Source organism: Jaculus jaculus, chromosome 17, assembly GCF_020740685.1.
Source record: "Jaculus jaculus isolate mJacJac1 chromosome 17, mJacJac1.mat.Y.cur, whole genome shotgun sequence".
Lineage (NCBI taxonomy): Eukaryota > Metazoa > Chordata > Mammalia > Rodentia > Dipodidae > Jaculus > Jaculus jaculus.
The window spans coordinates 6,830,410-6,854,162 of NC_059118.1; the positions used below are offsets into that span (position 1 = coordinate 6,830,410).

Genomic DNA, 23,753 nt, shown 5'->3' on the forward strand with positions numbered 1-23,753 from the left:
GCCCAGGGCTTACAGATGGCTGTCTAGTAAAGCCTTGAATTGAGTCAGACAAGGCTTAAATGGAGAAGCTCAGGCTCTCTGCCACACTGGGAAAGGAATCAGTCTGTCTCCTCTCCAAACCATGTCTTCGGGCCTGGAGAAGCAAAGCTCAAACAAGCCACCTAACTCAGGAGCCGCTTCTTGTGGTTGTGCCCTTGGAATCCAGTTTAGGAAGAGAAACAAATACCTTGTACTGCAAGGGATGACATGCTGGACCTCAGCGGCAACAACAGAGCGGAGGACCAAAAGCCATGACAGTGTGAGAGAAGAGGGCGGGGCTTACAACGCCCGGCACTGTAAGGAGGCGTGTACCATACGTGTGCAGTCTTTAGAAACTGCCGCACAAAGAACACTGTGACCAAAAGCAGGTGAAGAAACAGGTAAGCTAGGCATGGTGGCACATGCCTTTAATCCCAGTACTTGGGAGGCAGAGGTAGGAGGACTGCCATGAGTTTGAGTCCACCCTGAGGCTACAGCATGAATTCCAGGTCAGCTTGGGCTAGAGCAAGACCCTATCTTGAAAAACAAAATCCAAAAACAAAAGTGAATAGGAAACGGGTGAGACAGACACATTCAGCTGGACAAGCAGCAGCTGCAGATGGTAATCCAATCACAGAACCCTGGCTCATTCAAAGTGTTTCTTGGTCCCTATTTCAAGTTTTTTGTTAATGTACAGAAATTAAGTGAACCAGCAAAAGATGTGTCTACAACCAGTTCTAATCTTGTCAGCCTTGCTCAAAGATTTTACAACTACCCTCCATGCAACACATACATGTAAAGCTATTCAAAGCATCAACAATTTACCCCTCAAGACTGTATAGCCCTCAGTTCTACCTCACAGATCCAGGGCTCCATCTGGACCAAGCATCATTTTCTGCCTCAGACTTTCTGTCTGGGATGCCCCTTCTGTCCCAGTTCATTGGTTGAACTCTACTCCGTGCTTAAAGTCCAGTGTACACAGCACCTTCTCAGGATGTCCTTCGTGACCCTTCCCCAACAGTGAATCCCTGTTACAGGCCTTACCACAGAGTGCACTTCAAAGTTACCTACGAACAAAGCCACTCTCGGATTTTAAACTCAAGAGATGGTGGTGTCTGGTTCCACTTTTCTATCTAGGGTGATGATAAACAGTCATGTGTACTAAGTGCTCAATAAAGGTGAAATAAGTTAAACTGCTTCCAATTCCAGTGTTTACACAGGAAATGTAATGACAAGATTAAAGACTGTTCTTCACTTTCAGTAGCCAAGTATGCACAACAGAAGATAAAGACAGGAGACGTCTGCACACGGGAATGCTTGAGCCTCAGGACATCCCTCTCAGCTGGCTCCGTCACTCCCTAAAACTAACTGCAGGACTCAGCAAGCCTTCTTCCAGAGTTTGGAAACTATGTAGAGATGTCAGTTCACAAACATGTACAAGATCCAGAAGCAGCAGCTGGTGAAATACACCTGTTTGCGGAAAGGACTAACTGAAGAAAGAAGATCCAAACCATAAGGGGGCACCCTCAGTGGGGTGGGGGTCTTGAATAAAAAGAGAAAGGAGCTGAGCACCGGCAACCATCTCTCTGCATCCTGACTACGGACACAGGGAGACCAGCTGCCTCATGTTCCTGGTGCCACAGCTTCCCAGCCACGACGGACTGACTAGACCTCCAATCTGAGCCAAAATGACTCTCCTTCCTTGAGTTGTTTTTGCCAGGTTTTCTCACAACAATGGGAATACTAATACAGTGGTTAAGGGAAAATAAAGACACAGAATTACTGTGAATTAATCTCTCTCTGTGATACATGTTCAGGATTGTATTGCTTTAACCTGAAACTGATGACCAGATATGGTGGTGCAGGCCTGTAAGCCCAGCTTTTGGGAACATGGGTGGGCTAAATAGCAAGACCTTATCTCAAAATTCCAAACACAAAAATATTCACCGTCACACTGACCTGATGTGAGGAAGCACACTTTCTATAAACACTGAGGGCTCAAATGACTTCTAGTAATATGACTCCTGGTGTCTCATAAGTCTGCAAGCTAGAAATTCACATTATTTTAAGATATTTTCTTATGCCCTTGTTGTTTTTGGTCTTAAATGTTATTGGCCAAAACAATGCCTGAACGGGCTCTGGCATCCTAGACTCAAACCACAGCTGGGTATCAGAGCATGGATGGCAGCGGCAGAAACCGCACTGTCACAGGCAGACAAGGAGAATGGCAGACAACATGGAATTCCATGAAGGCAAAAAGCTTGAGCAGCGTCAGAAACAAACTGATAAGCATTAAAACCTCTTGATGAAAGGCTCATGAATTTACATAAGATCATTTAATTCCATTTAAGATATATTATCAAAGGTCTAATAGAGTAGAAGGCTCTTTAGAAAACATGACAGAGGATACAAATGAGACTACAGTCAACCATCTTACAGTAAGAGCTACACTCTAGAAAAGAAACTGGCTAATCATACAATGTGGTAACTCAAAAAATGATCAATATCCACATGTGGAGATGCATTGAATAATAAAATAAGAAGTAAATTGTCTCTAAATAGTCCTTAGTGGCCACTGTTAATCATGGTGACTCGTAAGGCTAGCCACAGTATCCTAAACTCTCCTTAAATATACCATCTATTGGGGCTGCATAAATGGCTTAGCAGTTAAGGCATTTGCCTGCAAAGCCAAAGGATCCCGGTTTGATTCTCCAGGACCCACATAAGCCAGATGCATGTGGGGCGGGGCAGGGCGGGGCGGGGCGTGGTGGTGCATGTGTCTGGAATTCATTTGCAATGGCTGGAGGTGAGCCCCTCCCCCCACAGCCTCTTTCTCTCTCATAAATGCATACATAAAATATATTTTTTTAAAGCATCATCTATTTCCAGGCTTACTCCTTTAATCTCAGCACCTAGGAGGCAGAGGTAGGAGGATGTCGTGAGTCCAAGGCGAGCCTAAGACTACATAGTGAATTCCAGATCAGTCTGGGCTACAGAGAGTCTCTACCTCGAAAAACCAAAGCAAAAAACAAAAACAAACAAAAAAACTCTGCCTCTATTTTTCTAATTTTACTATTGAAGACAAAAGGAAAAGGAGCCATATTTCACAACTGACTCCTTTTAAAACCTTACTCCTGATGTAACGGAAGCTGCGTCTCGATCGTGCTGCAGTCACGTATCAGTACTTAACATTAATATTTAGTTAATGTAGCAAACAGCAATATTTTCCCGTTAATTCATTTCTATTGAGTAATAAAATAGGTTAGCTATTTCTTGTTAGTGTGTCTGGTCTCTTAGTGAGCAGAGGACTCAATAGATGTATTAAAAGTAATACAGAATTTAATGCAAGTCTAAAATCACATCAACACACATCAATTTTACCTTAGTCTCACGACCCATCATATATTCAAAAAGCACTTTCCGCAAGTACTCAAATTCGGTAGGTTCTCCCAACAGTGAGACATCAGTATGATATAAATTGCTACCTGTCAAATGAAAGAAAAACCAAATTATAAAATCAAAACCAAGTAACTTACTTGTCATTTAGAAAATACACATATTGGAAAACAACCAATGGAACAGACAAGGTGTTGCTCTGATAGTCGCCGAGTTATAATGAGTGGATCTGTCCCTCTCTGTAACATGTAGTCAAGGTCACTTTAGTTCTGCTGTGCACATACGCTCACACTGAACATTGCCACAGGGATACGGGGGGGGGGGGAGCGGAGGGGGGAACTATGACAAACTCATTTCTCATCTCCTCCTCCTCTCCTTCTGGCACCTCTATTTTACATGACCGGGCAGTACCTGTATGTCCCCTTATTTCCCTCCTCTATTTTACATGACAGGGCAGTACATGTCTGTCCCCTTATTTCCCTCCTCTATTTTACATGACAGGGCAGTACCTGTTTGTCCCCTTATTTCCCTCCTCTATTTTACATGACAGGGCAGTACATGTTTGTCCCCTTATTTCCCTCCTCTATTTTACATGACCGGGCAGTACATGTCTGTCCCCTTATTTCCCTCCTCTATTTTACATGACAGGGCAGTACCTGTTTGTCCCCTTATTTCCCTCCTCTATTTTACATGACAGGGCAGTACATGTCTGTCCCCTTATTTCCCTCCTCTATTTTACATGACCGGGCAGTACCTGTCTGTCCCCTTATTTCCCTCCTCTATTTTACATGACAGGGCAGTACCTGTCTGTCCCCTTATTTCCCTCCTCTATTTTACATGACAGGGCAGTACATGTTTGTCCCCTTATTTCCCTCCTCTATTTTACATGACAGGGCAGTACATGTCTGTCCCCTTATTTCCCTCCTCTATTTTACATGACAGGGCAGTACATGTTTGTCCCCTTATTTCCCTCCTCTATTTTACATGACCGGGCAGTACATGTCTGTCCCCTTATTTCCCTCCTCTATTTTACATGACCGGGCAGTACCTGTCTGTCCCCTTATTTCCCTCCTCTATTTTACATGACAGGGCAGTACCTGTCTGTCCCCTTATTTCCCTCCTCTATTTTACATGACAGGGCAGTACATGTCTGTCCCCTTATTTCCCTCCTCTATTTTACATGACAGGGCAGTACATGTCTGTCCCCTTATTTCCCTCCTCTATTTTACATGACAGGGCAGTACATGTCTGTCCCCTTATTTCCCTCCTAAGAACCCTGCCTAGTCTCTCGCAGCCGTTGTTATCACTATCATTTCATCATGGAGTCAGTATACAAGACTCATTCTAGTTCTTCTCAGCACTTTAACCTCCATGTACTTGGTTTGATCAGAATTGTTTTTAAGGTGCAAACATCCTTTATCTGTTGCAACAGGAAATGGGCTCCCCAGATGCCTCAGCAGCGCTCCGAAAGCTTGAATTGAATTTTTTAAAAAGTCTTTTCAAATACAAGATGGGGCTGAGGAGATTTCTCAGTGGTTAAGTCCTTGCACAAGCCTGGGAACCAGGTGCAGCTGCCATCCCAGCACTGACTGGCCAAAGAGAGGAGAGACTCCTGGGCTTGCTGGTCAGCTGGTCAGCCAGAGAATGGTGGCTCCACTGGCACCACAGACGGCGCCTCGAGCACACAAGGTGGAAGGAAGCCTGGCGAAGGCGGCCAGTGTCCTCTCTGGCCTCGGCACGCAAGTGCCTGTGTGCTCACATCTACAGACATAGTACATATGCCATACACATACCCACACACCACACATACTCCACACCCCCCAAAAGAAATGCTGGGTGGCTAAAATAATATGAAAAGTATGTAAAATATTAATGCCATTGTGTTTTTCAAATATTTTAATCTGAGTCAGGCCTGGTGGCACATGCCTGAAATCTCAGCTAAATGTGAGGTTGAGGCTTTTTTTTTTTTTTGAAGAATTGTGAATTGATTTTTGTTTTATATTACTGTCATTCTTTCCTTAAAACTCACTGATATCAACAATTTTATGAAGGAAAATACAAAAATTCTAAAAACCATGCAGGAGTTAGAATACAACTCTTTTCTGCCGTTAACGAAGGAAACAAATCCCGACACCGGGCAGTGTAAAGACGGTAAAGGAGGCCGTACGCAATCACAAGAAGACAAACATCACAGCTTCACTTACATGTGGGATCTCAGGAGATGTGGTCAGCTGGGAGTGGTGGCGCACGCCTTTAATCCCAGCACTTGGGAGGCAGAGATAGAAGGATCGCTGTGAGTTCGAGGCCACCCTGAGACTATGTAGTAAATTCCAGGTCAGCCTGGGCTACGGTGAAACCCTACCTCAAAAAAAACAAAAAAAAAAAGAGGGCATATCCCAAGAACAGAACAGAATAGCGGCGACCAGCAGCTATGAGCTCAGCACGGATGGAGGCACCTTTGTTGAAAGGATGTAAAAGTTTAGTTTGGGGAAGTAGGTTCGAGACCTGTTGTATAAATGCCATGGCTACGGGTAATAATGTTGCTTTCTTGGAAATCACTGAGAGCAGACTAATTGTTTTCACTACAAAAAGGTTAAGTATGTGAGGTAATGAGCTCAATCTAGGCATTTCACAGTGAGTTTGTATTTCAAAATATTGTGATGCTAGCAATAAGTGTATGTAATATTGGTCAATTAATAAAATAATTAAAAAGTAAAAAAAAAAAAAACAACACTAAGAATATAAATCAGCAAAGACAAAAATAAAAATTGCTAATACATCTCCTGGAATAGGAAACCACAGGTACATGGAATGAAAATCACTCTTACCTTTGTAAGGCGTGCCCACTGTTGTTGCATATATATTCTTTTCATACTTCTTTAAACGGTCTTCTAAATTGTGAATCTAAAAATAATATTCAAACCACATCATGAAATCCGTATGGAAACTGTGCACATGAGAAGAGATTTGTGGCTACTGCACAGTACAAGCACCACAAGTAACATGAACAGTTTCCTCGCCAGGTACCAAAAGCGCAGGCAGAAAAGAGCAAGTGTGCACACTGGCTTTCATGAAGATGAAACGCTCGGCACATCAAAGAACACATCAAGTGTGAAAGTCGACCTGCAGAAGGGGGAAACCCTGCAAATCACTCGTCTGGTAGGCAGACTACACAGAGGAGCGGAGAGTAAGCCAGTGCAAAGAGAGCCCGAGGCAGCGGCGAGCGCGCCGGCGCTGCAGGAGGCGAGCGGAGCAGCAGACCGCGGCGGGGGCCGTCCGCGTCCTCGACCACTGCAGAGCCGCGGGACTCACGAGCAGAAACGGCTTCACGCCACACAGATGGCGTCAATAAAACCTGCTGCCAGGGAGGCAGAAGAGTTGCGGTCCCTACACATTACTGATAGAATAAAAAATAGTGCCACTGCTATGAAAAACAATTTGGAAAGTAGTTTTTCAAGAAGTTAAACACAGAAAGGCTTTAGAATCTAGCAATGCCACTCCTAGGGACATAGCCAAAAGGGCTGGAAACAAGTGTTCACACAAAAACTTGTGCACCAATGCTCCTGCAACACTACAAAGGATAGAAACAACCCAAATACTGACCAACTGAAGAACGGCTACATGGAATGTGATATATCACACAACAGGGCATTCATTACTCAGACACTGCTCCCGAGAGGGACCCAGGTACTAATACACAGTGGTGGGTCTTGTAGACACGATGCTAAGTCTCACTTCTGAAGATGACTTAATGGGTCATGTGGTGCACAGCTCCATTACAGGAAAAGCCCAAAACAAGCAAGTCCAGACACACAGAAGCTTAACAGTTGGCAGGGGCTGAAGGCAGGAGGTAACAGGGAGTGAATGCTTAATGGGCATGGGGTTTAAATAAGGAGGCAAATTTTATGCTATGTCCATTTTAAAAAATGCTATGCTATAACTGTTTTGAAGATGCTTAGAGAATGAGTTTTAATGGAACAGACTTGAGAATAAAATTGAAAATTTAAAACAACAGAGAAATAGAAAATAAAGGAACAATGCAACCAAGAACCTATCTCTCTCTCTCTCTTTTATTTTATTTTTGGTTTTTCAAGGTAGGGTTTCACTTAGCTCAGGCTGACCTGGAATTCACTATGTAGTCTCAGGGTGGCCTCAAACTCATGATGCGCCTCCTACCTCTGCCTTCTGAGTGTTGGGATTAAGGCATGTAGCACCATGCCTAGCCTCCAAGAACCTATCTTTATGCACTTTTAAAAACATCATGAAGATTTTCAAACATGCACCCAGTTTCAATGATTATCAGTATTTCCATCTGTGTGCATTTTAAGAGAACTGGAACATCTCGGGAAATTTAGTCTACTAATTTGAGCTACTATTTCTCCAGAGTTTGGGGAAATACTTCATAAGGATCATGCCACACAAACATGGATGCACGCGTGCGCACACACACACAAATGCACACAGACACAAGAGTTGTGTGTGCATGCCTCTGTTATATGTTGGAACTGTGCACACTAGCAGATAAACTGTTGTATATATGGCTCATGGGTATTATATGAATAAATCATTTAAAATTAGAATACATTAGCCACTAGAATAAAGCACTAATGACTGATGTCAGTATATTTTCCCTTTGACAAACCAAAAAAAACACTGTATTTATTATATACATATAAAACTACTTAATATAATGCAATAATATAACTACATATAAATTATTATTAAAAATGGTAAGCATGGGCTGGAGAAATGGCTTAGCGGTTAAGCGCTTGCCTGTGAAGCCTAAGGACCCCAGTTCAAGGCTCGGTTCCCCAGGTCCCACGTTAGCCAGATGCACAAGGGGGCGCACGCGTCTGGAGTTCGTTTGCAGAGGCTGGAAGCCCTGGCGCGCCCATTCTCTCTCCCTCCCTCTATCTGTCTTTCTCTCTGTGTCTGTCGCTCTCAAATAAAAAAAAAAAAAATTTAAAAAAAAAATGGTAAGCATGGGGCTGGAGAGAAGGCTTAGTGGTTAAGGCATTTGCCTGCAAAGCCAGAGGATCCCAGTTCAACTCCCCAAAACCCAAGTAAGCCAGATGCACAAGGGGGTGTATGCATCTGGAGTTCGTTTACAGTGGCTAGAGGCCCTGGCACACCCATTCTCTCTCTCTCCCTCTGCTTCTTTCTCCCTCTCAAATAAGTAAACAACAACAACAACAAAATATATATATATATGTACACATACATACATACATACACACACACACACATACATACATACATACATACACACACACATACACACACATACACACACATATTTTTTTCCCCTTGGTTTTTCGAGGTAGGGTCTCATTCTAGCTGAGGCTGACCTAGAATTCACTATGTAGTCTCAGGGTGGCCTTGAACTCACGGTAATCTACCTACCTCTGCCTCCCGAGTGCTAGGATTAAAGGCGAGCGCCACCACCCCCAGCTTAAAAATATATTTTGAAAAATGTTAAGCACTAGAAATAAAAGGATGCAACTGTTCTTATGTAAATATATGTAACCGTAACTTTATAGAAATTCCCACCAGCACTCTGGATTTGAAAATCAAACTTTGTGTATGGGGCCAAAGAATTTCAAAGCCATTACTGAATTACTATTAAATAATTTAACAAAATGGTTGAGATCCATAAATACACCAACATCAGTCCCATAAGCCTGTGCCTGTTCTCCGACAAGTTCACACCAGCATCAGGCACACGAGCCCGCGCCGTGCCACACCAGCCCCACGGGCCCGCGCCGTACCTGTTCTCTGAACTCCTGCTCTCTCAGCTTGGAGTCACTGATGAGAGTCGTCTTCTGTGCTAGTTGTGTCTGAAAGAACAAAGTCAGATCCTAAATGAAGATGGGTGTGAACACTGCCCAAACACATTTCCATATTGCTTGTGGTTTTTATGTATTTATAAGAGAAGCGTGGTCCAAAAATGCAGCATTTTCAGTCAAATTCAATGAAAAAATGAATTTTACCTGTAGTTCCATAATTGCTACCTGAAAATTGGAAAGAAAAGAAGAGTGTACAGAATTACATTTACAAGAAAACAATAAAACTAACAGTATGAGATTACAAGGAGCCAGGCAGTCATTTTCCCATTTCAAAAGAGTGACTAGGCGGGGCTGGGCAAGAGCACATGCTGCACCCGCGTGAGGGCCTGACGTGCTTCAAGCTCGACCTCTGGCACCCGCAAGAACAGCTACATATGCTATACATCCAGGCTTTTAGGGATCCTCGAGACAATTGCTGGGGCAGTCTGCTCATTCAGTTTGGCCAGAAGAAAACCAGCCAACAACCAAATAGCAGTTCCCAGTTCAGAGACTCCATCTCAAGGAAACACATGGATAAGGGAAAAGAGGAGGACACCCAATGTTCTCCTATGGCCTCCGAATGATCATGCAGGGAGTGTGCACACAGTGTGCACACCCTACATACACACCACACCAAACATCACACCTACAATATACATACACATGCAGAGACAGAGGCCAGAACTGAGATAGGGCAATTTAAAGTATCTGCTTTTAAACCTGGTCTGCTTTGTTACATAAAATATCTATGCACAGCATGGACAAACAGAAGAGTGAAAGTCTCTGCACCAAGCTTCTAACAAAGACTACAGCTGAGGAAGGTGGCCGCCTGCCCCACAGCCTTGACTTGGCATGCTCCTGCTTCAACTGACCTTCTACAAGAGCATGGTCATGCGTTGCTTGTAGAGTTTTTTGGAATTAAACATTTACACCTATAAGGGAAACTTCTGAAACACTGTCTCTGAGGGTCCAGTCTGCACTAAGCATAACCATGTCTTGGGCACTTGCGATCCAAGATCATTTAGAACCACGGTAGAGCATGCCTGCAGCTCTAGAGACTTCTGAGGCTGAGGCAAGAGGACTGTTCTCTCAAACTAGCAGTTCTAAACCAGTCTTGGCATCACAGTGGTGCCCTTACCTCAAACAAAAACAAAAGGAAGAAGCATGAAAAGATGCCAAGAAAGAAAAGGATAAAATTTCATAAAGAATAAAACAAAAAATAATATTGTTTATCGTAGAAATAAAATTAGCATTTTCTCCCCTTTCTGTTAAAACAAGAAAAAGAACTCAGGATCTTTTGGATTCGAGTTTCATAATGTTCAGTGCTCTGTGGCATCCTGACACTGGCCGAAGAACCGATGTATCCAACATTAACTCTGATACTGAGGGACACTCATGTTGGTCAAATGCAGGTATTATGTCTCATAGGAAGCAGTATGTAATATGTAACCAGGTATAGTCAGGTCATGACCAAACGATAAATAAACAGAACAGTTCCCTTTAGAAAGAACTGGTCCATTCCACTTGCTTAGTAACTGAGCTTGTAACTGAGACATACTTCGTAAGGAGGACTGCACAGCAAAGTCCTCTCATAAGCACCACTTTTCTGCATTTTGGAAAAGTGACCCACGGAACTGTTGAGAAAACCAATGTCTGGCAAGAAATGCTCTGAACTGAGTCCTCTCAAGGATAAAGTGCTCACTTGTTTCCCAAGACCCTCAGACAATGCTAAGAAAAGAGCAGCCTAGGACAGGGCATGGCAGAAATAAGACGGGGTCCGTGTCAGGCTCCTGGCCTGGGACCTCACGCTTGCCGGGCGCACACCTGAGGAGTGCGCAGCAAGGCAAGAAGCCATGTGTGATGTACGTGTCAACCTGGAGGATCCACACATCCAAGTCTGGGGTTACACCAACTGCCTAGAGGTGCAGCGCCAGCTCTCTCTGAATAAGTCTAACTTTCCAAAGTCGACTCCCTCAGCATATGCATCCGGGCCACGAACAAGACATGAACACTGTTTCACTCAACCTTTTTGAATCTTAGCTGTGTGGTTTCAATGGAAGCAAGAATCTTCAGAGCTTCCGTTGGAATTAGATGAGACCAAGTACGTCAGTGAGTAGCAGGCAGTCAAAGCATGGGAGTGACAATCTTTCCAGCAGCGTGTGAAACAACAAAGTCCACTCACGCTATGGCTGCCGGCCTGCTCTTCTTGCTGTAGCTTGTGTTCGTATTTCTCCTGCAATTCCTCAAGCTGAGTCTGGAGGTCATTAACTTTTGCAGTCATTTCCTCTTCGCGGGCCTTAAGAATTTAAAAACAACAACAAAAAAATGTTAATGACACCAAAAAAAAAAAAGTTGTAGAAGGAGTATGATGTAGAAAAATGAGTTTCTAAAGCACATGGTTCTGATTTTTGTTTATTACTGTGCTTGGAAGTTTCCTTTGTGCCCCAATTTATCTCTACGTCTTTCTCAGTGCTGTACATTATTTCCAGGATGTCATTCTTCTGCTCTCATCCCTCTGTTCTCAACTGACAGTGTACCAAGCTGTTCCCTCTAAACCCTGCCAGTGTTTCAGCATGAGCAGTGTAAGAGTATGGGAACAGAACTACAATACACATCCTGCTTTAAGATGCTGTCCTTCTCTATGGTGGGGTGTGATTGCCTGAAAAAATTCATAAAGTACCATTTTCCTACACAGCTCACAATTTACTGGTCACCAGAAGCTGTGGACCTGTTTGGACTCATTTTCTTCACCGTCCTTGGGTAGGGTGGGTAGGTCAATAGTGGGTTCTTTCGTTATAGCTTGGTAAACCTACACATTGTGTACACACCCATGCCCAAACCAAACCAAGAGTTTTTCAGGGTAAAATATTCAACTATAACCTGCCCACCATGTAGGTATGCAATGCCATTTCTTCATTTGCCCAAACTTTGAAGAAATTAACAAGGCTGAACTAAAAAGGGCAATAGCTGACTTTTCAGCCCCACAGTCTATTTGGAAAAATCTGATATGCAAATCAGCATTCTGATGTGACTGCCCAGGCGAGGGGCTGCCGCCCACCTCACACTCCTTGTTTATGTGGTGATGGCTGAGATTTAACGTACACAGCAATCTAGACTCTCCTCAGCCTTATAAATCTTGGAATAACCTTTGTGCTAAAGGAACATTTAGAACTGGAATATTGATCTGATCTGACAAATGAAGATAAGTGCTGAATAAGAGACTGAACAAGGAAAACCAGCACAACAGGCACCCAATTTAACACATGCTGACTTTTCAGAAATAAGAATACCATTCTCAAAGACACAATAAATGAGCCACAGGTCACCTGGACAATCTAATCTTTTTAAAAAATTTCTATTTAATTTTTTTAAAATTTATTTGAGAGAGAGGGAGGCAGATAAAGAGAAGGGGCATGCCAGGGCTTGTAGCCACTGAAAATGAACTCCAGACACAAGCACCACCTTGTGCTTCTGGCTTACATGGGTACTGGGGAATCAAATCTGGGTCCTTTGGCTTTGTAGACAAATGCCTTAACCTGTAGGCCATCTCTCCGGCCTGACAATCTAATTTTAAAGCAGCTACTTGTCATGAACATTTCTTAGACTGAAACAAAAACACCTTCTCTATGGCAGAAGCGATCTGTGGTGGCTAGCCTCCACTCCTGAATCATTACCGCCCAGGAAGCCCTATGAACGACTGCCCTTGCTCGGGGTTAATGCCCCTGTGCTGCCTGTGTCCACGTAACCGAGGTGCCTCAGGTGCTTATTCAGTGAGGCACGTGGAGACATTTAGCTGTCTGGCATCTCCACTGACAGCTGCAGGACACCCAGCTGAAGGTAAGCTTTGGAAGAATTAAAGTAGAACCTTGATGAGTTACTGCTCATCTAAAACACAGTTGTGGGGCTGCCAGTGGTCGAGTGGCTGCCTGGCATGTACACGTTGCTGGGTCCTTAGTACAGCTAAAGAAAAGAAAACAGTAAGAGAAAGAATTGTTCCTAATGATGTTTATAATTCTTAAAAAAAACAAACAAAAAAAAAAAACAAAGAAAGGAGTGAAAGAAAGAACAAGGTTAAGAACAATTTTCATTATATGGCATGCTCAAATACATTTTATATGTTGATCTTTTAGCCAAGCAATTTGTTTCAATTCTTTTTTCTAACTCAAAGCTCGAGACGAGCATGTGCACGGGCTCTCACAGTGTGGGGTGTGGTGCCAGGCACCGCGCGCAGGCGAGGCACGGGGAGAGCGAGCGCGGCCGACTGGGACTGGAGCACAGACTGCACTGGGGAGGTGACCCCGGGACCACAGGAAGCCAAAGGACATATTCGTGATCAGACCTTGGTTTCAAGGCAGAAAACCATCCCGACAGAAACAGATAAGTGTGTTGTAGGGAAGGATGGGACATGACAACAGTCTGCACCAGATGACCGGTGGCAACAGTGCAGCGGGAAGGAGAAGACTGAGAGACATGGCAACGGCAACGGCAACGGCAACGGCAACGGCAACGGCAACGGCAACGGCAACAGCAAGCCACATCCCAGAGTGAGCTACGAGTCAGCCGCTGTTCTAGTGAAACAAATCCAAGCACCTCCCGCCAGGACCACACACGGACGCCTGTAGGCGAGGGGCTTTCAACTGATGGGAAGACGCAGCATTCTACAGTGTCATCACTGAGATAACAATGTGACAGCATATTTTCTCAAGGGGAAAAACAAAAGTAAAAGCACAGGGTAAAGAAAAAAGAGGAAGGTCTCAAAACTTCTTATGTTGATTTCTTATGTTGAAACAAAAATATGTAGATTGGCTTAGTTATGATATAGTATTAGAATAAAGTCCACTTTTTAAAATGTCATTTTCAGACAATTTAAATTACCGTGTGGCCCACATTCATGATTTCCCTTATAACTGTAAAGGCCTGTGATGGTCTTAAGGCTCAGGAAGGAACTTGGAGAAGAATCTACCCCTCTCCCCAGCCCAGCTGCTCTACCTTCGAGATATAAATTCGGAGGGCTATCTCTCAGCCCCTTGTCTACAACTCATTTCCAAGGAACCATGTCAGCATGCCTACAGCTACTTTCTTCCTGCTCCCCCACTCCTAGACCTACAGAGGTCTGCTGTGACCACGAGCCACATCGACAGACACACAGTACTAGCTCACAGCAGAGAACTCTGGAGCAGCGGAAGCGCTCACCCCCTGCAGATAAAAGAAACACTCTGACTTCACGAGCTGTGGCTCACAGCTGCTGCTTTCTCATGGTTCCCTTCTGGGGAGAATTATGGGGAGAAGATAGTCTTTAAGGAATATGTAAAGGCAATGACGAGTCTCTGCTCTATCATGTTACATGTAACTGTGCCGAACTTGCTTTTCCTTCTTAAAAAAAGCAAAAAGATGACAACAAACAGAAGATAAACTCCAACTCCAGCATTCTCTAAGCATTCAGGAAGTGACCGTAGTTTACATGTTTATTTGCTTTGTTTTCATCATTGGACATCTAATGCACTATATACTGTGTCAGAGCCACCTTTCATGTTTGTTTTTTAAGACAATTTCTTATGTAAGCCAGACTGGCCTCCATCTCATTATACAGCCAAAGCTGGCCTTGAATTCCTGATCCTTCTGCCTCAGTTTCTAGATTGCTGGGACTACAGACACGCACTATCATGACTGGCTTTACACATATTTTTAATTATTTTTATTTTTGAGAGAGAACAAGGCAAAGAGAGAAAGAGAAAGACAGAGAGAGAGAGAGAGAGAGAGAGAGAGAGAGGAATGGGCTTGCCAGGACCTTCAGCCTGCTGTGAACAAACTCCAGACATGTGCACACCCAAGGCGCATGCATGACATTGCGTGCTTGCATCACTGTGTGTCTGGCTATGTGGTACGTAGTGATTTGAACATGAGTTTTTAGGCTTCACAGGCAAGTGCCTTAACCACTAAGCCATCTCTCCAGCTCCCTGGCTTTATATTTTAAAACAGTACAAATATACTCTGGAAATACAAGAAAACATGAAATTATTTAAACCTTTTCATAATGAAATTTAAGCTTGCAAGTTATATAAAGATGGCATTGCACATTCTGGAATTTTAGCCATTTCAATTACATTTAAAATTAATTATGATCATAACTAGAATCTGTTCTTAGCTCAGAAGTCTACTGCTGACACAGACAGTTATGGTTAGGATTTTTCTTTGAATATCAAATGTTTCTTGGCAAATAATGAAAGATGCTGGGAGTAACCTTACAGAGAATAAAAACCCAACAGAGAATAATTTAATTGTTTTATATTTGAAACATTCTTAGGGTTTAAAGTTCTAGCTAGCATTTATGCTTCTCTTATGGTACCAGGGCACTGTGTTAAGTGTAAACACTAAGAAATAACCTTCTACTGAACAGAAAACATGTGGGTGATACATTCCATTATTTCTTTCTTTTTCTTTCCTTTGGAGATCAGCAAAATCTCTGAAACTGAGTTGGATGGAGTGAAGTTAACTTTCCCTCCTGGAAAGACACTGGTCAGAGGCTGGGCAGCCACACTCCACCACATAATGACTGCACTTAGACTTGGCCCATGCACAAGCGCTCAGTCCTTGGGCTAATTCTCTCAGCCCAGCATGTCTCTGTGGGCAGGAAGCAGAAGGGAATCTTCTTCCCTTGGTCACTCCCAGTCACTTCAAATCAGGAAGCGGGCTATAACTGGAGTGGAATCTATCTGGAAGCATATTCCTGCTCCTGGCAGAAACCCATCAGACTGAAACTAGTATGGACAGTTCTGAACAAAAATATCTCTCTACATCTGAAAAGTAAGAAATATTTAACACTGCCATGAAATACTGCTACATCTCAAAAGACAAAGAAAATTAGGTACATCAAGGATTTCTTCGTATCTTTTGGCTGTCCTTTTTAGATCATCATCTTTTTCAGCAATTTTCTTACGCAATTGATTGGTCTCTTCTTGGTGGCTTTCCAAAAGTTCAGCTTCCACTTCCTGTGCCTTATCTAATAAATAAAAATGGACACAGGAAACACATTAGTGAATATATATATCACAACAGTAGTAAGACTAATCACTGTAAATTAACCTTAATGAAACTTTACTTAGTACAAGCATGCGAGATACTTCGTGACACTGAGTTTTGGCGAGGTGGTCACTAGCTAACGAGATACTTCGTGACACTGAGTCTTGGCAAGGCGGTCACTAGCTAACGCTTTTTGGGTTCTTTCACATGCCACTCTCCTCCTAGGGCAAGGTAAGTTAGAGAACTTTCTTGAGCCAAGATCATTTTTCCTCTAGTTTAATGACTTACAGAACTTACCACAAGTGTAAAAAAGGAATAAGCTTAAATGACGTCTCCGCCAGCTGAGAGGCGTTGCTTAGTGCATTAAAAGTGAGCTCACCAATGGTCTCTTTGATGGTCCTTTCCAGCTCCTGCTCCTTCTGAGCCAGCTGCGTGTTGAACTCTCGCATCAGCTGTTTCAGCATGGAGCCATGCTTCAACTCAAGGTCTTCTTGCTCCTGTCTGAGCAACAAAGGCACAAAAGTTAGCAGTAGCCACACACAGGGCAAAAATTCAAAACAGTGCACGCAACGTGAACTCACTGGCATGAGCACAACTGTGAGGGTGAGTGTGTGTGTGTGGTGTGAGACCAGGTACGGAAACATCTACAAAGACACATAACCTGTGATCGCTTCTAGTGAGTAGTTCCGCAGGCTGGAACATTTTTCTTTTCTGATTTAAGTTTCAACCACACACGTTACCTGATACCACCACCATTAAAAATAATAAACCAAAAAGAAAGTAATTACTTGGACACATGCATTATAACTATGATCTTACAAACAAGAAGAGGCTTTTCTCTCTAAAAGGGCATGGGGTAACACTGCTTCTTCCCCAAACAGCTATTTCTCTTCAGTGTTTATGTTGAACACTTTGGATGTGGATGAAACCCTCAAATAACTCACAGTATGTGTGTTAGGTATGCTCACAAAAAAGAGAGTTGAGGCAGGAGAGATGGGTCAGCCATTAAGTACGCTTCTTGTGCAAGCATGAAGTCCTGAAGGAGCCTGAGACCACCTGAGTTTGAACCTCCCAAGCCCACGTACACATCTGGGCATGGCCATGCGTGTTTGTAACCCCAATCCTGCAGGTGAGCAGAGACCCGAGAATCATCAGAGTCCTGAAAGTTCCAGGATCAGTAAAGAGACTCTGGTTCAAAACAAGGCCAGGCAGGAGAGTGAAGGAGTGGGATACTCCAACCACCATAGGGGTGGGTCCATTTCCCACATATACTCCAGCAATAAATAAATAAAATTAATAAAATAAAGACCCACGAGGAGGAGTGCCAGAAACAAAACTTACTTGATCTTTTCCTCCATTTCTTGCTCACATTCTTTCTTCAGGATGTCTAGTTCCTGCTGATGCTCCTTCCTCAACATCCGAAGGTCCTTCTGCAGCCTGGCGATGTCCTTGCTCAGCCTCTGCTTCTCCCGCTCCGCCCCTGCTAACTCGGCCTCCAGGTCCCTGGGCTGCGCTTTCACGGGACTCAGCACTTGCCGTTGGATCTCCTGTGAGCTGGACTTTTCCTCGGGACTGTCTTCCAACACTCTGGAGGGTTTGGTTTTTCCATCCGTGTCCTGCTGTGAGGTCTGCAACTTTCCGTATTTTGAGGCCAGCTCTTCCACTTCAGCTCTGTGCACGTCCTTCTCCCTTGCTAAGTCCGATTCTAGCTCTTTTATCTTTTGCTGCAGGTTCTGGCAGGTGAGTTCTTTTTCCTTGAGGGTCTTCTGGAAACCGTCAACCACATTTTCCCAGTTTTTCTTTGTTCCTGTATTATTTTCACCTCCTCCTGCTTCCATATGTTGTGACACAATTAAGCAGTATTTCTTCTTTTCTTCAAGCTCTTCTTGAAGGTGGTCCATCAGCTCTAGGTCTTCCCGCTGCTTTGCTTCAGCCCGTTCCAGCTTGGCGGGCAGCTCCCGCGACCCGCACTGCAGAGCAGCGTGAGGAGTGGCGGCCTCTTCTCGTCCCTTCGGCGGCACACTCTCTTTCTCAGGGAAGCTTCCTTCACACTCCTTCGGCGCACAGCCTGGGGGCTCTGCCGCCCGCTCCGCACATGCTGCCTCATTTACTATGGATCTGGACACAACTGGTGTTTCTGACTGTGAGGTTATCTCCATGGTCTTGAGCTTTTCTTCCAAGACGTGAACTTGTTCTTCTCTTTCCTGCAGCTTTGCACTTAGCTCGCTCAGCTGGTTTGCTGCCCCTGCTTTGTACCGCTGTTCCTTCTCCTCCATCTGAGACAAGAGCTGCTTCCTGATGGCGGCAACCTTCTGCTCGGCTTTCTTCTTCAGCTCGGCTGCCTTCGAGGCGCTCTCCTGCTCAAGTCTCTCCCTCAGGGCTTTCAGCTCGTCCTCTTTGCTTCGCGCACTGGAGCTCACCTGATCTAGTTCTTTTATCTTCGTTTCCAGCTCGGCCTCCAGGAAACACACCTGCTTCTCCAGTCTTGAGACTCTGTCCTCAGCTTCTTGGACCCTGTTGTCCTTTTCCTCTCCTTGCTCGCGGAAGCGCTCCAGTTTCTGAAGCAGCTCCTTCTGCTCCGCGTCCTTCTGACGAGTGCAGTCTCTGAGCGCTTCGTTCAAGGCCTCGACCTCCACTTGTTTCTGAGAGATGCGGTCCTCGAGCTCTGCCATCCTCGCCGTCTGGGTCTTCAGTTCAGTCTCTAAGCTGCACTCCTTCTTCTCCATGCTGCTCTTCTTATCCTCCATCTCACCCTGTAAACTTTCAATCCTCTTACTTTGCTGATCAAGGTCTTCCTTCAGCAAATGGATCCGCCCCTCCTTTTCACTAGCTTCTTTTGCTTTTAGCTCTAGCTGCGCCTGCAGCTCTCGGATAGTGCTCTGATACCGTGCGCACTCTGCCTGGGCTTCCGCCTTCCACTCTGAGAGCTTGCTGGACCAGTGACCCGCCTGCTCCAGAGCAGACGTCTTCTCTCTACTCAGAGTGTCGACCTCCAGGGACAAGTCTCGCACCTGCTCCTGCAGTTTGCGTTGCTGCCCGTCGTACCGCGCACTTAGGGATGCGATGGCTGCGTCCTTTTCACTCTGGCTGACACTGCTCTGAAGCTGGGCGCTCAGTTCCGTCAGCTGGGCACGAAGACTGCTAATCTCGTGTTTCTTTTCTGCGAGCTCTTCTCTCATCAGTGTGACAGCATTGATGTTTTCTGATAACTCTTTCTTCAACTGCGTGATGCAAGACTCCTTTTCAGAGGCAGCCTGCTGTTGGTGGCCTCCTTCTTTCTGTAAGGCTTCTTTTTCTGTGACAAGACCTTTAATGTCAGTCTTCAGGTTCCTAATCTGGCCCTCCTTCTCTTCTAGCTGAAGGGTGGCGTGCTGGAGAGAGCTCTTCAGCGTGTGCCGCTCCTCCGCCAGGGCCTCGAGCTGGCCTTGCAGCTCAGAGACCCTGCGGGCTTTCACCAGCAGCGCCTCCCTCACTTCAGCCGCCTGGTGCTGGCAACGGGAAAGCCTCGTGAGAACAGCACTGGTTTTACCACTGCTGATGGCCATGAGCTCATTGGTTTTAGCTTCTAATAAAGCTCCAGTTTTCCTGAGGACTACTTCCTCCAGCAGAGCTTTGAATTCTAAGCTTTTGTCCTCCAGGCTTTTCTCTCTTCTTTCATGTAAAGATTTCAAACTCTGGAATTCCGCCTCGGTGGTCTTCAACTTCCCGGTCAACTCGGAGACCTGGAGCTTCCAGGTCTGTTCTCTTTCCGCCAGTGTCCTCAGCTCAGCGAGCTGCTCCTGGAGAGACGCCTTCTCCGCCAGAGACCGAGTCCGCTCCGCCTCCAGCTCCTGCATGTGCGTCTGCAAGGTGGCTTCGTTCTGGGCCAGATGGACAGACTGCTGCCGGAGCTGCTCCTGCAGCTCAGCCAAGGCTGCACCCTGCCGGCCGCCCTCTTCCTTCAGCCCCGCTATCTCCTGGCTCATCTCCTCCTTCTCGCGTCCACACAGGATGACCTGCTGCTTCAGCTCCGCTACCTCCAGCTCTCTCTCCTGCAGCTGGACTCCATGTTTCTCCCGAAGCTCCTCGGCTTGCTCGCTGAGCTTCCGTTCCCAGCTTGATATGACTTCGCTGAGCTCTCGCTGGTGCCCAGAAGCAAGACTTTCCATTTGCTCCTTGTGGCTGGTCTCCAGCCTTGACACTACGTCACTGAGTCCAGCCGCGTTCGCCTGCGCCAGCTCCAGCTCCAGCACTTGGGCACGGAACTGCTGCTCTTTGTGGCTGAGCTCCAGGACGGTGTTCTCCAGCTCCTTTTTAAGCCTGGCTTCCTGGTCCAGCAGCTTCTTCTTTGTTTCCTGCATCTCCTTCACTTTCTGCTTAATTTTTTCTATTTTCTTTTCTTGAGTTTTAAGTTTGCTTTCATAGTCCTCTTGCAGAACACTAATGCTGTCCTCCTTAGAAGACAATTTCTGCTTGAGAATCTCAATTTCTTGGCTCTGTCCTCTCATTTGCACAATCATATTTTCCTTGTCCATCAGGAGTTGCCTGGCCTGCTCCTGCTCTGTGTCCCTGTCCTTCCGCTGCGACTCACAGAGCTGGCTTAGCGACTCCACCTTCCGCTCCAGCTCCTCATTCCGCTGCTCGAGCTGCCGCACCTGGGCTTTGTGAGCGTCCACTGCCAGGCAGACATCTTTCTTTTCTGCTTCGGTTTCAGCTACCCGTTTGGTAAGAAGATCTCTTTCTGCTTCGAGGTCTATCACCGTCTGCTGCAGCTGGGCCAAGCGCTCCTCGAACGCTCGGGCCTGCTCGTGCGAGGAGCTCTGGCGGGACTGGACAGCGCTCAGCTGAGCAGAGGCCTGCTGCAGCTCCCCGTCAGCCCTGCGGCTGTGCGCCTCCAGACTGCCCAGCCGAGCCTGAAGCTCTCGTAGATGCTCGTCCTTCTCCTGCAGGACGAGCCCCAGCTGCTGGATCTGATCCTTTAACGTGGCCTCAGCTCTCTGGAGGGAGAGTTCGTGATCTTTCATGATACTGTCCACTTCCTGCTGGTGGTGACTTTTCTGTTCATCCAGCTTGGCCTCTAGTTCCTGCTTCATGTTGTCTGCTTGATCCCTGAGGGCAGACAGCTCCTCTACGAGCCTGTCACGGCCTTGCAGCACCTCTGACAGCTCAGAAGATAAGGACTCCAGTTCTGTTTGCTTCACATCAAGCTTTTCTAAGGTCCTTTCATTCATGTCCTGAATGTGAGCCTGGAAAAGAACCTCTTTATCCTTCAGCAACGTTTCTTTCTCCTGTTCATACTTTTCTCTAAGGGTTTCCACGTAGGTCTGATGCTGCTGCTCTAAGGCCTGCAGTCTTTCAGCCCACAGGTCACTTTGCTGATGCTGCAGGCTCTCTAGTTCTGACTTATGTTTTTCAACCATGATTGTAATCTCTTTATTGTGCTTATTTTTTTCAGCTTCCAAATGAACAGCTAATTGCTCTGATTGAGTTTTGCTTTCTTCCAAGCTTTTTTCCAAAGAGGTTTCCAATTCAAGAATTCTCTGTTAATGAAAATGGATGCATTTTTTACTGAAGTACATACTTGTTTATGAGCAATGATCGACAGATTAAATGGAGCTAATACTTAAAGAACTTCACAAGAACAAACAATATGTTGTGCGCAACTACTAGAGGAATCACATAACAACACAATGTATAATTCCACCTTCTTTTTACTTGTTTGGGTAAATATTTAAAGTGCCTTGAGTCTTAAGATCCTAACTGAAGCTGGGCATGGTGGCAACCTAGCACTTGGAAGGCAGAGGTAGGAGGATCACCAAGAGTTCGAGGCCACCTTGAGACTACATAGTGAATTCCAGGTCAGTCTGGACTAGAGTGAAACTCTACCTCAAAAAGAAAAAGAAGGGCTGGAGAGATGGCTTAGCGGTTAAGCGCTTGCCTGTGAAGCCTAAGGACCCCGGTTCGAGGCTCAGTTCCCCAGGTCCCACGTTAGCCAGATGCACAAGGGGTGCATGCGTCTGGAGTTCGTTTGCAGAGGCTGGAAGCCCTGGCACGCCCATTCTCTTTCTCTTCCTCTATCTGTCTTTCTCTCTGTGTCTGTCGCTCTCAAATAAATAAATAAAAAATTTAAAAAAAAAAAGAAAAAGAAAAAAAAAAGATTCTAACTGAATACTCAATAAAATAATTGCAAAACAGATAACAGTAACTTTTGGTAGAAAGATGAATCCTCCAACTTTGAGTTTATTTTGAGGCTTACAGTGGTATCTTATTGCTTTCATTATTCAATTTGGGGGGAAAAATAAACAATGTATCTTATTTTCCTACCTCCAAAATTATTGCTATTAAAGAAAGCACTTGTCAGGCTGGAGAGATGGCTTCGTGGTTAAGGCACCTGCCTGCAAAGCCTAAGAACACATGTCCAAATCTCCAAGCCTCATGTAGCCAGATGCAAGGTGACACAACCATGCAATGTTGCATGCATTTGGAGTTTGTTCACAGCTACTGAAAGGCCCTGGCATACCCATTCTCTCACTTTTTCTCTCTCTCTCCCAAAAATAAAATTAAAACAAGAAAGCACTTGTTAGTGGTTTGAAGGTAAAATGTCCTCCCCAGCCACATGTATTCTGAATACCTGGCCCCAGCTGGTGGCAACTTAGGACAAGTCGTTGGAGACTTTGAGAGGTGGAGCCTGGCTGGAGGAGGTGTGTCACTAGAGAAGGCCTTTGTTAGTCCAGCCCACTGAGTGTTTAGCTCAGGCTCCTTCCTTTCTCTGATATCTTGCTCGTGGTATACTTTTTCTGCCATGATCAAGCTTCCCCCAAACTATAAGCTGCAATAACCCCTCTCCTCCCAAAAGCTATTTTGGCTGGCTGTTTTGTCCAAGCGATGAGAAGGCAACTGCAACAGCACTTAAGTAAACTTTTACCAGGGGTTACTATTATCTCACAAACTATCCATCTTTATTCTGAAAGTCAGAGTTAGCAAAGTCCAAAGAGTTTGTCAAATCTAACTTCTTTATGTGACTGGCCAGGAAATTAAGAAAAATTAATTTGCAAAGGTAACAAATGTTACCTAGGCTGCATTAGTGCCCATTTCAGTCCAGCATGTCACCTATTACAAACACTGGTCATGGACGAGTGAAGCAGAGTTTAGAACTTGGGAAGAGTGTGATTGTTTCACCGTTTCAAGAATAAGATGTCTAAATGCCAACTAGTATATCTGTAAATCAAATATTGCTGAGGGAAAAGGCCAGAGGACTGTAAAGATATGCCCACTAAGACATGCATACACATACTTCATTCTACTAATACAGAAAACTAGGGGAAGCTTTCACGTGTGAGCAGGACACAGGTATAACTCGGCTGTGGCATAAGCGGAGCAGGGCTGAGACTCAGGACCTGGTACAAGAAGACGCCTCCTCGAGGTAAGGGTGAGTGATAGCGTGGAGATGCAGCAAAGTAGCAGTGAGACATAGAGTTAGGGACTTGCAGAACCTTGGCCTGCTAAACACAAAAC

The 23,753-nt window shown here is 45.1% G+C and overlaps 1 protein-coding gene across 10 annotated transcripts in view; it reads right to left on the bottom strand.

Moving 5' to 3' along the window:
- Positions 1–23,753, bottom strand: part of Golga4 (golgin A4) — a 92,625-nt gene that overhangs the window by 12,463 nt on the left and 56,409 nt on the right. For 6 of the 10 annotated variants that reach the window (XM_045136300.1, XM_045136298.1, XM_045136299.1 and 3 more), the window contains 8 exons: positions 17,601–21,778; positions 16,639–16,760; positions 16,109–16,239; positions 11,422–11,535; positions 9,405–9,425; positions 9,183–9,251; positions 6,243–6,318; positions 3,400–3,503 (listed from right to left, as the gene is read on the bottom strand). In XM_045136300.1, coding sequence (XP_044992235.1) covers positions 3,400–3,503; positions 6,243–6,318; positions 9,183–9,251; positions 9,405–9,425; positions 11,422–11,535; positions 16,109–16,239; positions 16,639–16,760; positions 17,601–21,778 — 4,815 coding nt within the window. Of the gene's footprint in view, positions 1–3,399; positions 3,504–6,242; positions 6,319–9,182; positions 9,252–9,404; positions 9,426–11,421; positions 11,536–16,108; positions 16,240–16,638; positions 16,761–17,600; positions 21,779–23,753 lie in introns of those variants that run through there. The other 4 variants (XM_045136301.1, XM_045136297.1, XR_006633966.1 and 1 more) reach the window with 3 other exon arrangements.